General features: G+C 40.6%; 2 protein-coding genes across 3 annotated transcripts; both read left to right on the top strand.

Annotated features, from left to right (window-relative positions):
* The first annotated feature begins 4,219 nt into the window (after positions 1-4,219).
* Positions 4,220-6,452, top strand: LOC104765680 (putative lipid phosphate phosphatase 4). The gene is made up of 7 exons (XM_010489434.2): positions 4,220-4,494; positions 4,755-4,994; positions 5,112-5,199; positions 5,342-5,451; positions 5,575-5,668; positions 5,768-6,016; positions 6,141-6,452. The coding sequence occupies exons 2-7, from the start codon at positions 4,779-4,781 to the stop codon at positions 6,311-6,313; spliced, it is 930 nt and encodes a 309-aa protein (XP_010487736.1). The 5' UTR covers positions 4,220-4,494; positions 4,755-4,778; the 3' UTR covers positions 6,314-6,452.
* A 620-nt stretch (positions 6,453-7,072) lies between these two features.
* Positions 7,073-11,278, top strand: LOC104765681 (uncharacterized). Of its 2 annotated transcripts, none has more exons than XM_087503224.1 (3): positions 7,073-7,235; positions 8,453-9,839; positions 10,318-11,278. In XM_087503224.1, exons 2-3 carry the CDS (start codon positions 8,623-8,625, stop codon positions 11,153-11,155), a joined length of 2,055 nt encoding a protein of 684 aa, XP_087359350.1. In that variant the 5' UTR covers positions 7,073-7,235; positions 8,453-8,622; the 3' UTR covers positions 11,156-11,278. The 2 variants fall into 2 exon arrangements, with proteins under 2 accessions (XP_087359350.1, XP_010487738.1); XM_010489436.3 differs by lacking the exon at positions 7,073-7,235 and adding an exon at positions 7,946-8,240.
* The last annotated feature ends 3,151 nt before the right edge of the window (positions 11,279-14,429 follow it).

The following is a 14,429-nucleotide window of genomic DNA, read 5'->3' on the forward strand; positions in this document are numbered from 1 at the left end:
GTGGCCGAGGTAGAGGTTTTGTCAAAGCGTCGGCCAACTGATCATGTGTCGAGATATGGGAGACACGCAAGGCACCAGATTGAATATAGCCACACACAAAGTGATAATCAATGGCTATATGCTTCATTCTCGAGTGGAAAACAGGATTTGAACAAAGAAAGGTAGCTCCCATATTATCACAATATATAATCGGTGCGGCTGATAAGGTGACGCCCAATTCCGAAAGAAGTGAGCAAATCCACTGAAGTTCTGAGGCCGTGTTTGCAACCGCACGGTACTCCGCCTCTGTGGAGGATCGAGCGACACTCCTCTGTTTCTTGGAGGACCAGGAAATCGGACTTCCCCCAAAGTAGACAATGTACGCATTTGTTGATATACAATCACTCTTATCACCACCCCAGTCAGCGTCTGAAAAAGCATGGACAGTAAGAGGACAGTCCGAGCGAATGAAAATACCATGAGAAGATGTTCCACCGAGGTAACGTAAAATCCTCTTAGCAGCCTGCCAATGATCCGTGGTTGGTTGGTGCATATATTGAGAGAGACGGTTTACCGCAAATGCAATGTCCGGACGGGTGAACGCCAAGTACTGTAGACTCCCAATAACCATGCGGTATGTTTTAGCATCAACAAGAGGTGTCCCGGAGTATAACGTGAGCGGTGACTGAGACATCGGCGTCGCCACTGGCTTCGCACCAAGCATGTTCGTGCGTGCTAACAAATCGGTGATATACTTTTGCTGCATCAGGTGTAACCCTTGTTTCGTTCTGATTGCTTCAATGCCAAGAAAGTAGCTTAGAGGACCAAGATCTTTGAGTGCAAAACGAGAAGCAAGAGAGGCATTAAATGGTGTAACCAGAGACGATGGACCAGCGATGATAATGTCGTCGACGTAGACCAAGACATATAGGAACTCCCGATTGTGTTTGTACGTGAACAACGACGTATCAGAGAGTGAGTTTACGAAACCGAGTTGAAGCAGAAAATTACGCAGTTCTTGATACCAAGCTCGAGGAGCTTGTTTCAAACCATAGAGAGCCTTCCGGAGTCTACACACATGGTGAGGACGATCATGATCCACGAATCCTGGCGGCTGCGAGACATAGACTGTTTCATTGAGTGTACCTTGGAGGAACACATTATTGATGTCAACCGGATGAATGCTCCACTCTCGTTTAACCGCTATTTCAAGTACCAGCCGCACAGTAGTCGATTTTATGACCGGACTAAAGGTTTCCGAATAGTCTAGTCCGTGCTGCTGATTGAAGCCTCGAGCAACAAGCCTCGCCTTGTACCTTTCAATGGACCTGTCAGTACGATATTTGAGTGTAAAAATCCACTTACAGGGTATAACATGCTGCGACGGGTCTGGTGCTTCCAAATCCCATGTGCGGTGCCGCATCTGTGCATCGATCTCCTCAGTCATAGCCTTACGAAAATTAGGGTCCTTAAGCGCTTGAGCCACAGTCGTATCACCGGAGATTTTACAGCCGAAAGATTAAGCCTTTGTTTGGGTTTGGTAATGTTGTTTTTAGCTCTTGTTCGCATAGGATGGATATTTTGAGGAGGTGATGGTGGTTGTGGTGACGGGGATTGATTTTCTGGTGTGGATTGTTGATGAGAAGCAACGGAGGATGTGTTTGGCGAGTATGGATGTGGTGAGGAAGATGACGACATTGAAGAAGAATGACCAGATTGTAATGGGCTTGGACTTTTCGAAATTGGGCCTGAATATGAGGAAGAGGTTGAATTTTGTGGGCTTGATGGTTGTAAAATATGTGGGCTTGTTGTTGTTGGGCTAAGAGTTGGGTTTGAGTGAGAAATGTTTGGTGCATTAGCAGACAAGGAAGGCTGCAGCTCAAGCGACAAAGAGTTATGAGATCGTACCTGTGACGGTGATGCAGACAGAGACCGAGGAGACACGACTAAAGGAAGCGGTGGCGAGGTGGGTGGCACTGGGTGAGGATCCGAGCACGACGGCGAGGGGGAATGAGTGATTGGCGAGGGCACATAACTAACGGGAACATGCGGTGGTGGTGACGTAGCCAATTCAGTCGACGGTGGCGGTTGTGTCAACAATCGAAACGGAAAGCTCGTCTCAATGAACTAAACGTGACGAGATGTATACACTCTACCGGTTGTGAGCTCCATGCATAAATAAGCACTTTGGGTGAGAGAGTACCCAATAAAGACACACGGAGTAGAACGGTCGTCAAGTTTGTTCGTCTTATACGGGCGGAGCCATGGAAAACACGTACAGCCAAACACACGCAGCTTCAGATAATTTGGTGACTGGTTGAATAATTTAGCATATGGAGACATACCATGCAACACATCCGTAGGCAAGCGGTTGATAAGATAAGTGGCTGTGGCAAACGCATAGGACCAATATGTCTTCGACACCGATGCATGACTTAGGAGAGATAAACCTGTCTCAACAATGTGACGATGTTTTCTTTCAGCAAGACCGTTGTGTTCCGGTGTGTGGGGCGGTGTTGTCAAATGTGAGATACCACTGGCTGCCAAAAAAGAACGTAACGCAATGAATTCACCGCCATTATCCGTATACAACGTTCGGATTCGACTTTGAAAGCGATTTTCCACCAAAGCTTTGAAAGCTATAAAAACCTCCTTTACTTGAGATTTCTGTTTCAAGGGATACAACCACGTATATCTTGTGTAATGATCCACAATCACAAGATAGTATTTGAACTGATCAATAGAGAAAATTGGTGATGTCCACACATCAGAATAAAGATATTCAAGCGGGTGTGATGATGTGATTGTGTTTGTAGAAAAAGGGAGTTTATGGCTTTTATTGATCAAACAGTCGTTACACGACAATTGTTTTTGAGAAGTGTTTGAAAGTGGTAAAGAAAAATTTGAAACAATAGCTTTTAAAGTAGACTCGAGAGTAGTAGCTGATCCTGCCTTTGCCAATGTTTAAAAGCAGGATTAACGATGGTGGTGCCGTCGGTGGTAAGAGTGGCATCAGGGGCGATCGTTGAACCATCAAGATAACCGGCAAGATCATAGCCATTGCATAAGGCATGAACCTGACGTTTCCACATCAGGAAGTTAGTGGAGGTGAGCTTCGTAACGTTAGACATATTAACGTTAACGAGAGATGACGCATCGGCGGGTGCAACGACTTCAGAAGTTGCAGACATGATCGACAGAGGAAGGAGAAAGAAGAGGAAGAAAGAAGGGAGAAGTTGAAAGAAGCGGTGGTCGAGAGAAATTTTTTTTTAGGGTTTTAACCTTCTATGGCTCTGATACCATAATAAGACTAAGCATATCTTATTCATTAAGGAATGTACAATATATATAGTCTCATACAATAGGGTTTCCATAAACACTAATTACATTGGTATCCTTTTCTCCTTTATATAATCATTTGGTGGATGCTTCGAATCCTCACCCCTACGTTTCCCATTTTTCCCCCTACAAATAATGGGCTTGAAACCCATTCTAAATAGTTGATTTGATGGTGTTTTCTATCTCTTTGTGGCAGTTTAGACAGAGAACCCCATTTTATTTGCACCTTCGAGTTAATCCCATTTGTTTGGGCTTCCTTAATTAGTCCTAAATTCTCTTTTACGTAACTTATTTTCCCAAAATACTTCACATGTGGTTAAGTGGTTTGTTACAAAAATAGTTATTTTGAAGGCTATTCTGCTTGGAGCAGAAGCGAGGATGTTAATTTATTTTTTCGTTCAACAATTGTTGATACTGATTGTTTAGCCTTAACAAATAACGACCCTGAAAGCTTTATTTCCTACTACCAAGGTAGATAGATAAGTTTTCTTCATCGGTTGTGAGAGTTCACCTTTTCATATATATTTGTTTGAGCATTGTTGTTGTTTTTAGCTTTAACATTTGTTCGACCAATATGTTGGTTGGTGTCTTGGATTGTTCGGCTCTTTGTGGCCTCCTAGTGGAGGATATATACTATCTTATGAGTTGAATGACTCGTTTGTTAAAAAAAAAAAAAAAAAAACTCAATTTGTTTAAGGGATAATGAGCGATTAATGTTAGTACGTTAAAATAAATCTTCATTTAGTCAGTTTTTTTAAATTTTAATAGCAAACTTATTTTAATTAATGAATAAGATAATTTGGAACAAATGAATGATCTTCATTCAGTCAGTTTTAGGCCTTAGTTATTTATACTATACAGGTTTTAAATATTCAACCGATAAAACCAAAAAAAAAAATCTATGTCAATAGAAAAACCAAAAAAATCCAAAGTTTCATAACTGTTTTCAAAACGAAAAACCAAAAAAGAAAAAAAAAAACAAGTTAATTTTGCGATAAACAAATATTTTCCCATATCCCACGCCAAATTCATCCCTTTCACCGTTTCAAAAAGAAATCGAGGAACTTTTTATAGATTTATGACAATTGTAACAATTGTAGCAGTAATAGAATATATTAATTAGGGTTTGTTTAATCCTCGACCTGCGATCGATTGATCTCGCGTTTCACCCATCAGGTATCATTTTTATCACAAATCCTCTCTGTCTAATTGTAATGCATATATATATGTTTGTTTGATGAATATTGTTTTTTTTTTTTTTTTTTTTTTTTTTTTTTGTATCGTTGCGTTGATTTATGATTACGAACACAAAGATGAAACAAACCATGGTATAGAATTCATCTAGAGAACATTTGCATAGCAAAATTAAAGTTTGACTCTGAAAACCTAGATTATGTAAAAGATAAGATTTGATTGCAATGAAACTGTTATTTCAGGTTAATTTGATGAGAGCCTGAGAGATGGCTAAGATAATGCTTGGTGCTCACTCGGTGAAGAGCCATGGATGGAAGGTGGCTCGAGAACATCTTTGTGACTGGCTTATTCTCGTAGTCCTCGGTCTCATTGACATTGTACTCAATGTTATCGAACCTTTTCATCGCTACATTGGACCAGACATGTTAACCGATCTCACTTTCCCATTTAATGAAGACACCATCCCTATGTGGGCTGTCCCGGTAAGTAAACCTGTTCACCAAGAAACGTATACCTTCATTGTGCCTTACATCACAAGGAACCATTGCAATTGTCTCTGATTAATGATTTATATGTATGGTGTATGTGTGTGTGTGTAGATTATTTGTATATTGGTTCCTATGTGCATCTTCATAGTGTACTATTTCTTTCGTAGAGATGTGTATGATCTTCATCACGCCATTCTCGGTGAGTTAATTTCTAATCCTGTCCATCCTCAAATGTACTACTTCCTTCATTACTTGAATTATGAACCGGCCGTAATGGTGAAATCCATACGATTATATATATTTTGATTAGCGTGATAAGAATATTTGTGAATTGCGTATAGGTATCGGATTCTCATGTCTTGTGACTGGAGTCACCACTGATTCCATCAAAGACGCGGTCGGTAGGCCAAGACCAAACTTCTTTTACCGATGTTTCCCCAATGGTCAACCGGTATGCACATTTCTATGGATCCATTTCATCAGTTCCATTAAATCAACGATTAAGTTCCCGGTTTAAGTTAGTTAATCATGAGGGAATTGTTTCTTATTTTGTGCAAATCTGAAAGAAATGCAGAAATTTCACCCGGATACTAAGGATGTTGTGTGTCATGGAGTTAAAAAGATAATCAAAGAAGGTTACAAGAGTTTCCCTAGTGGTCACACTTCGTGTAAGTTCTTCTAATAAAGTTTTAAAAAGACAAGAGTAACATATGAATTGATTCTGGTTTACTTAAACTGGCTAATTAACATGGTATATATACATGCAGGGTCATTCGCCGGTTTAACATTCTTGGCATGGTACTTATCGGGTAAAATCAAAGTATTTGACAGAAGAGGACACGTGGCGAAGCTATGCCTCGTGTTCTTACCGATACTAGTAGCAATTCTCATCGGAATAACACGCGTCGACGACTATTGGCACCATTGGACCGACGTTTTCGTCGGAGCTATCATCGGACTCTTAGTCGCTTCTTTCTCTTACCTCCACTTCTTTCCTTACCCTTACGACGACAACGGTACGTATGAAAATTAACAAAAAAAAAATATGTTACCAAAACCTACCTACCATCATGTTATTATTATTGCTTTGTTGTGGATGATAAAGAATTAAAGATTAATGATGTTATATTATAATAACAGGATGGGCACCACATGCGTATTTTAGAATGTTGGCGGAGAGGAGTACTGGTCGAGCCACCACGACGATGACTGGAACCAGTTCACAAGGGATGTTGGACAATGACGTCGAGCATGGCGCCTCCACCTCTTCTCCTCACGATCGCCATCGTGAAAGCACTGATTCTGAATTTTGAAATTTCCTTCTCAATGTTAAAATCCGTGTAAATTTCTAATTGTATGATTGTTTTTTTCACTAACTGATACATTTGTATTGTTACACCAAAACAAAAAACTGATACATTATTCCTTCGTTTAACATGTATACTTTCATTTGACTTATAGCTAGGTTGAGTGTGCCAATATCTTAACATCAAAACCAAAAAATGTTTCTATGTTGACATTGTTGTTAAACCATGTTTAGGAAAAAGTTTGGTTTGGTTCAAATTGGTTTACTTCTGTTCCTGAATTTCCTCTCTCGGGTTCTGGTTTCAACTTTGCATTCGCATTGGATACGTATTAATTAAGCAAAGTGACTCTTTGTTTTAAGTTTTTTAATATTTTCAAGTCGATTTTGTATGATTTTCTGGCCAATCAAAGGTACATTGTTAAAATGTCTATAGTATGAGCGCACCACTTTTTGAAAAATATGAATAAAATAGAAAGAAAGATCTTATGAGAAGAGTCATAATGTTTCAATGTCCATGATTGTGGCAACTGGTGGTGGTGGTAATGTTGATAACCTCTTTTTTTTAACAAGTTTCAACAGTTACGTCGAGGGGTAAACTTTGGGAAACGAACGTGTAACGTCCGGTTGAAGTAAACCGGACACGGTAACCGAAATTTATCCACATGGGTTTGGTTTGATTTTCCCATAAGGTCCAGATTCATCCACCTTCTTCGGGATCCACTATGTTCATCTCCTATTTAACATCCAATTAACTCAAATCTATTCTAATTTATCTCTCTTTCACTCAGTCACTCTTCCTCTTCATTGCTTATTTTCTTAGAATTCTCAGATTCATATTTCGGTTTCTCATCCATTTTTCCAGTCTCTCCTTCTTCTTCATATTTTCATGTGTGCATTTGTCATTCGAGTTTAGTAATTATGTCATCCAGGTTTGTGTCTACTCTTTCTTCAAATTTGTTTTATTTATTTAATCTGAAATCTGGTACTGTTCAATAATATTAGCGTATTTACATTTGTTTAGAAGCACATTATTGTTTCTTCGGTTTAGATCTTATTCAAATTGACAAATCAAAGAATTGCTTGATTTAATTCTTACTGCATGTGATGTATAGTCCAAGCTAGGAAATAATGTTTATTATTGAATATTTGTTCCATAATCTCGCATGTGTTATTCAAATGCCTTTTTGAATCATCTGATGCAATACAAACAAGTAGTATATATATATTTCATCGAAATAGTATTTCATGACTTTTCATGACTTTTTCATTGTAAGATACTAATATATATATATATATATATATCACTTACAAGGTCATTCTTTATCTTATAAAGCACAAGTCACATTTTTTTTTGTGGGCCAAAATATTCATTCAAAAGGCCCAATGGGTATTACAAGTGATGGAAGTAATAAAGCACAAGTTACTTTACCAATCAAATTTTGACAAATTCAGAAAAACAAATTATTTTTAAAAAATAATTGCAAAACAGAAAAGGAAATCCTGGCATAAATAAAAAATAAATGATGCTGTATACTAACATTTTTTTAGAAAAAGATAATTAAATCTAACTAATGTGAAAGCAAATAATTAAAAAAGAAAAAGAAAAATATAATCCCTAAACTTTTGCCTTCTTTCTCGCCGTCTCAAAAAAATATAGTCCCCATGTCTTGCAACCGTTTCTTGCTAATCTATATATTGTTCCATCTTCTAAGCGATTTATTTAATTACCACTTCTAAATTTCTCACCTTCGGGTTAGTCAGTTACTTTTTCTTCCACCAGTTTTACTCCATGCCGCCATGGCAGATTAACAATTCTTATATTATTATTTTTGTCCGCTTTCTCTTCTAAAACCAGAATTCATCTCGCTCTCCTTTTTCCTTAGAAATCATTTATGGCTAAGAGAACAAAGAGAACTTTTATGATACCAACTAAGGTATCAAGTTTGTATTTCCGAGATTTAATTTGCATGTCTCTTGGTTTTGCATATTTTGCATGTCTCTTGGTTTCGTTTTAACATCATTTTACTTTATACTTTGTAAATGATTATAATTTCATTCTTATTACATCATTTTGTCCATTATTAATTTGCTCTTGAAAAAGTGTTTGAGAAACTAACTGTGGGAAGAGACATGGTTTTGTTTTCAGGTTCCGTGTGAAACATATTTAGAAACGAAAACTCTTACACAAATCAAATCGATAATATCTATATCGTTTCTGACCTACCCAAGGTTATCAATTCTCATTTAGTTCTTCTTTTTAGTAGTATATATATAAATCAGTCCGAAGTAACCAATCCCGTCATTATCGTCGAACCCATGGAGACCCCACTCCCTTCTTTATCGCAGCAAATAACCCCAAATCCTACTTCCGCCGCCACCGTCTCTTCTGCTATTCCGGCGGCAGTCAAGAGTGTTGTCGTTCAACAACCGATCGATGGATCTCCACGCGCCGTCGCTGTTGATACCGGTGGTAATCCGGAGCCGCTTGCGGCTGTTCCCGGCGCTAAGCTTCGTCTTATGTGCAGCTTCGGCGGCCACATCATGCCTCGTCCGCACGACAAATCGTTGACGTACTCCGGCGGAGAGACTCGTCTTGTTGTTGTTGATCGACGCGCGTCACTGTCTTCGCTCCGATCTCGTTTATCTAGTATACTTCTCAACTGCCGGTCCTTCACGCTCAAGTACCAGCTCCCTAGCGAAGATCTCGATTCACTCGTCACCATCACTACCGATGAAGATCTGGAGAATATGATCGAGGAGTACGATCGCGTGACTTCTTCAGCGACGGTGACTGCTACGCAACGGATCCGGTTGTTTCTTTTCGCTAACAAGCTCGAGACCGCCGCCACCATGGGATCTCTGCTTGACGGCGCGAAATCTGACACTTGGTTTGTTGATGCTCTCAATCAATCTGGCTTGCTTCCTCGAGGTTTGTCGGATTCCGCCGCTGTGAATAACACCTTGGTGAATCTCGATGAAGCTAGCGGCGGAGACACCGAGATCCAAAACCTAGAAACTAATGCTGGCGGCGAGAACAATAAACGAGGGGATTTGTTGGCTCCTAACGGTGTGATTTCGCATCAGGAGATGCATATGAGCTCGATGCCTGACTCGCCGATGATGGAAGCCGCTGGTTCTTCGATAGGATCCTCATCGTCTTCTCCTTCTACTTCCAATTTGCCACCGATTCGCGTTAGAGTCAGCGAAGACCAGAGGATTGAGGAACAGTTGGCACATATGACCTTCTCAAACATGCAAACTCAGAGGCAATTTGATGATGGAATTAGCTTGATGACAAATCGGCCAATGATGGTTCCGTCTGGTTCCATGACTGATGGTTCAATAGCTTATAACAACTCACCTAGTGATAGTGCTGCTCTCCCAAGCAACGGCCAGGTCTCACCGCATGACGATCGGTCCGATTCATGTGTATCAGCTGGCTACAGAAAGCCACCTTTGCCGATGCAGCCTGTAACGATCCCACCGAGAACTATCGGAGGGTATGCTTTGACATCCCCTGATTCTGTTGCAAGGTACTTTCTTCTTCTACTGCCACTCATTCATTGACTCATACATATTGTTTAATGAAAGGAATCTCGCTTGTTGTTTAGATAGATGAATGATCTTGGTAATTTCATATCTCAACCTCTTGGTTTCTCCATCTCTTTTTTTGTCAGCTTGCCGTTGATTTGTGATTGTCTTTATACTGTTTCTGTTCTATCATCTTTATATGTGTGTTTTGTGTTACACCTAGGCTAAGTAGCTAAAATGGATAGATAGAACACTGTTTCAAGTATGGTTTATGAATTGACAATGAAGAAATCATCTTAAGTTGTATTTGATGATCTTTGTTTCACAGTATACATTCAGAGATTCTATCAATTTGTAGTTCTAGCCGTTTGTGTGGAAATTGACATACACATACTCATTGAACCATGCATTACAAGTGATGTTAGCTTTGTTTTATGACTCTTATGATTCTAAATGCTGATGTCTCCTTTTTTTATACAGTGATACGAGCATTTCTTCTGCTACTTCATTTTCGAAGCCAATGTACTACCAAGACCAACCTCCAGCTCTGCCAAAAGCTCCTTCAGTGACACAGCCTGAAACTACCTCGGTCCAAAGCTCCCATGTCTTACCTCAGACTGAAACTACTTCACCCCACACCACCTCCCATATCCAATCTCAGTCAGGTACATACACAACCATGGATCAACAACAACACCAACCAACGGTTCAGCAACCTTACTTACAAGGCGTTCAGTACATCCCTCACGCATCTCAATACTTCCCAGTTTACTCTCATCAGCAACAAAACTACCCGGTTTACGTGATGTCTGTCCCGCAATCTCAACAGTATGTCCCAGCAGGAACTCCCCCGCTCTACCCGATCTCAAAACCCGCCACAAACTCGAGATCTGAAGCTGCCCAAAACGTTTACCGTGCTGCTCCCCCTCATGTTCTTCAGCTTCAGCAGCAGCAACATCAATACATGGGTTACACTGGAGTTCCTCAACATACTACAAACGCAAACGCCAATTACGGTACTGGAGTTCCTCAACATGCCACAAACGCAAACGCCAATTACAGTATTGGAGCTCCTCCTCAACATAGCACAAACGCAAACACCAATTACGGTGGCGCCTACGAATACACAAACCCTCCAAGCGAGACAGTGTATTACCACGCACAACCTCCTGTTGCCAACACTGCTATTCCATTAGCATCTCCGTACCAAAGCATGACACCAGCTGCAGCGGCAGCCGCTCTAGCTGATATGTCCAAGCAGATGGCTCTTGACGGCGGCAACCAGCAACAACATATGGCTCCGTCTCAGCCGCTTTAAAAAGTTGGATTTTTGGTAATAAACGCGCAAAGTGTGACTGTATAGCTATTTTTTTTTTTTTTTTTTTTTGGCTCAACTTCAACTTTCATTTACCAAAGCATTAAACACTTGGTTTATCCACCATTACAACATGATTAATCCAAACAGGCGAAATCGAATAAAACTTAGGATCATAATTCTGAAAAGAAATAGATTCCTTCGCTAGTCAATCTGCCACTTCATTACACTCTCTCGGAACATGAATAAACGTAACCTCTTGAAAAGTAGGAAGCACCTCGTAAATGTCATGGAGTATCGGAGCATAAGCAGGCCAAATCTCTTTGTTGTTGAGCAGGTTCACGGTTACAATGGAATCAGACTCAAACATAAGTCGAGGATAATTGAACCGTGACATTGTACAGACCGCCCATCTCATTGCTTCCAATTCTGTTTCCAAGACAGTTTTTGCTTTTCTGATCGCTTGTGCTCCCATCCAAATCATTTCACCCCTTTCATTCCGAAGGACCCAACCCACACAACACTGAGTATTCTCTCCTCGCCAAGCTCCATCAGTATTGCACTTTAGCCAATCTTTTGGAGGAGGTTTCCATTTGACCACTTCATTCCTTTGCAGCATGGGTTGCCCTCTGGTCATTTCGTCCTGTCCTTTTCTCTGTTTCCATTCCTCAGCGTCCTCCCAGGCTTTCCTGGCTGTGTCAAGAGCACTAAAATCTTTTCCTTTAAAAACATACTCATTCCGGGACTTCCAAAGTCTCCATAATAGCCAGGGAACTATTTTAAGCAGGGTCTCTCTATCTGGATAGGTTGGGTTAAGATTCATAACCTCATACATATTAGCATACAGAGAGTCACCCCAATTACCGGTTGGAGGAGCCGGAATAGAAGATAATGCCCAGACATGTCTTGCGTATGTGCACTAAAATAACAGGTGATTCACTGTTTCCTCTTTATGGGGACATCGCAAGCAGGAGCTTTCCTTAGCAAGATGTCTATAAGACATATTCCGTGACACTGAGATGCAGTTATTAAGACTTCTCCACAGGAAGTGTTGTACTTTAGGACTGGCATCCATCTTCCTCACTTGATTGATTAACGGATTTAAGCTAGGTTGGATTACCTCCTGAACTTGTTTTCTACCTTTCAAGAGCTGAGTATAAACCCAATAACCTGATTTAACCGAGTAGTGGCCTGTTCTACCATAGTCCCAAGGTAGCCATCCTCTCTATTTCTTCCACCCGGTCTTAAAACCTCTATTAATCCTCTATTCTCCTCAAAGAAAACTGCTTCCAAAATTTCGCGTCTCCATTCTTTCCCATTCTCAACTAGAAGGTCTTTAACCTTTGCTAAAGATGAAGTCAAGTCAAATAATTCCGGCGCGACCTTCTTCACTGTTTGCAGACTTCGAGCAGGCTTAGAGCCAATCCATGGGTTCTGCCAAATATCTATGTTTTCACCATTCCCTACAACCATTCTTGCTCCTTGTCTCAAAATCTCTTGGGCTTCATGTATGCTATGCCATGCATATGAGGGTCTGAATCCAAGCTTCGACGACAGAGGGTTCGACTTTCTAAAGTACCTGCTCTTGAAAATTCTTGCCATCAATGTGTCCGGACGAGTAAGCATCCTCCATAGTTGCTTCCCAAGGAGAGCTAAATTGTAAGCTTCTATATCTTTAAATCCCAGACCCCCTTCTTTCTTAGGTTTGCTTAGTTGATCCCATGCTTTCCAATGCATTCCTTTGGAATCCTGTTTACTTCTCCACCAAAAGTCAGCCATCACAGAAGCAAGTTGCTGACAAACCTTTTTGGGGAGCTTAAAACACGTCATCGTGTAAGTAGGTAATGCTAGTGCCACTGCCTTTAAGAGAACTTCTTTGCCACCAGGTGAGAGGAAATTAGTCTGCCATCCGGACACTTTTTGGTGTAGTCGTTCCTTTAGATAGCTTAAAGTTGCGACTTTAGACCCACCAAAAGTTTCCGGCAGTCCCAAATAGAAGCCTTCTCCTCCTTCCTCATTAATGCCTGTGATCTTCTTAATACACTCTCTTCTATCATTGGGGATTAATTTCCCAAAGTAAAGGCTTGACTTTTGATAATTGATCCTTTGCCCAGATGCAAGACTATACTCCTCAAGGATACCTATAAGATGATGAAGTTCCTCGTCCTTCTCGCGACAGTAAAAGATATTGTCTTTTGCAAACAGCAAATGAGAGACCGGAGGGGCAGTTCTTGCAACCTTTAAACCAGTGAGGCGTCCTGATTTATCGTTGAAGCATCCGAACAAGCATCTCAGAGCATAAGACAAACAAGTATGGAGATAACGAATCTCCTTGTCTCAATCCTCGAGAAGGAATGATTTCACCATAAGGGGTTCCATTGATTAATACATGATAGTTAACTGACCCCACACAGCTCATTATTAAGCGGATCCAATGATCTGAGAAACCTAATAGAGTCAGGGAGTCTTGAAGAAAGGACCACTCCACCCTGTCAAAAGCTTTCGAGATATCTGTTTTAACTGCAATGAACTCCTCTGAACATTTGTTCTTTGAATCAAGAGCATGGAGCAGCTCATGAGCTACTAGGATGTTATCAGATATTAGCCTTCCCTGAATGAATGCTGCCTGAGTCTCTGAGACTACCTTTGGTAGTACCTTCTTTAGCCTATTAGCCAGCACTTTTGCTATAATCTTATACACCACATTGCTGAGACTGATCGGTCTGAAGTCAGGCATTTTCACTGCTTTAAGCTTTTTTGGGATGAGGCATATGTTGGTCCTGTTCATCTCCCGATCTATAGTTCCGGTTCTGAAGAATTCCTTCACCATCTCTGTTAGCTGACCACCCAGAACATCCCAATGGATTTGGTAGAAATGTCCTGTCATCCCATCAGGACCCGGGCTCTTACTTGGATTTATGTCAAATACTGCTTTCTTAACCTCCTCCATTGGAACCGGTTCCAGCAAATGGTCGTTATCAACCTGAGAAAGCCGATTCCCTCTACCAATCTTATCTGCAATTTGATGTCCAACATTCTCAGAGGCGTACATAAGCTTAAAATATCTTTCTGCCACTTGGCCCAGATCACTTTCCGCAAACCATTCCTTACCCTCGTCATCCACAAGACTATTGATCCTATTCTGAGCTCTTCGATTTTTTGTAGCCGCATGAAAAAACTTAGTGTTTTTATCACCATTATTCAACCATGTTAGCCGACTTTTATCCTTCCAGAACAGCTCTTCCTTCTTATATTCTAGGTTCAGCTCTTTTTTTAA

The sequence above is a fragment of the Camelina sativa genome, chromosome 19 (assembly GCF_030686135.1).
Source record: "Camelina sativa cultivar CO46 ecotype springtype chromosome 19, ASM3068613v1".
Classification (NCBI taxonomy): domain Eukaryota; kingdom Viridiplantae; phylum Streptophyta; class Magnoliopsida; order Brassicales; family Brassicaceae; genus Camelina; species Camelina sativa.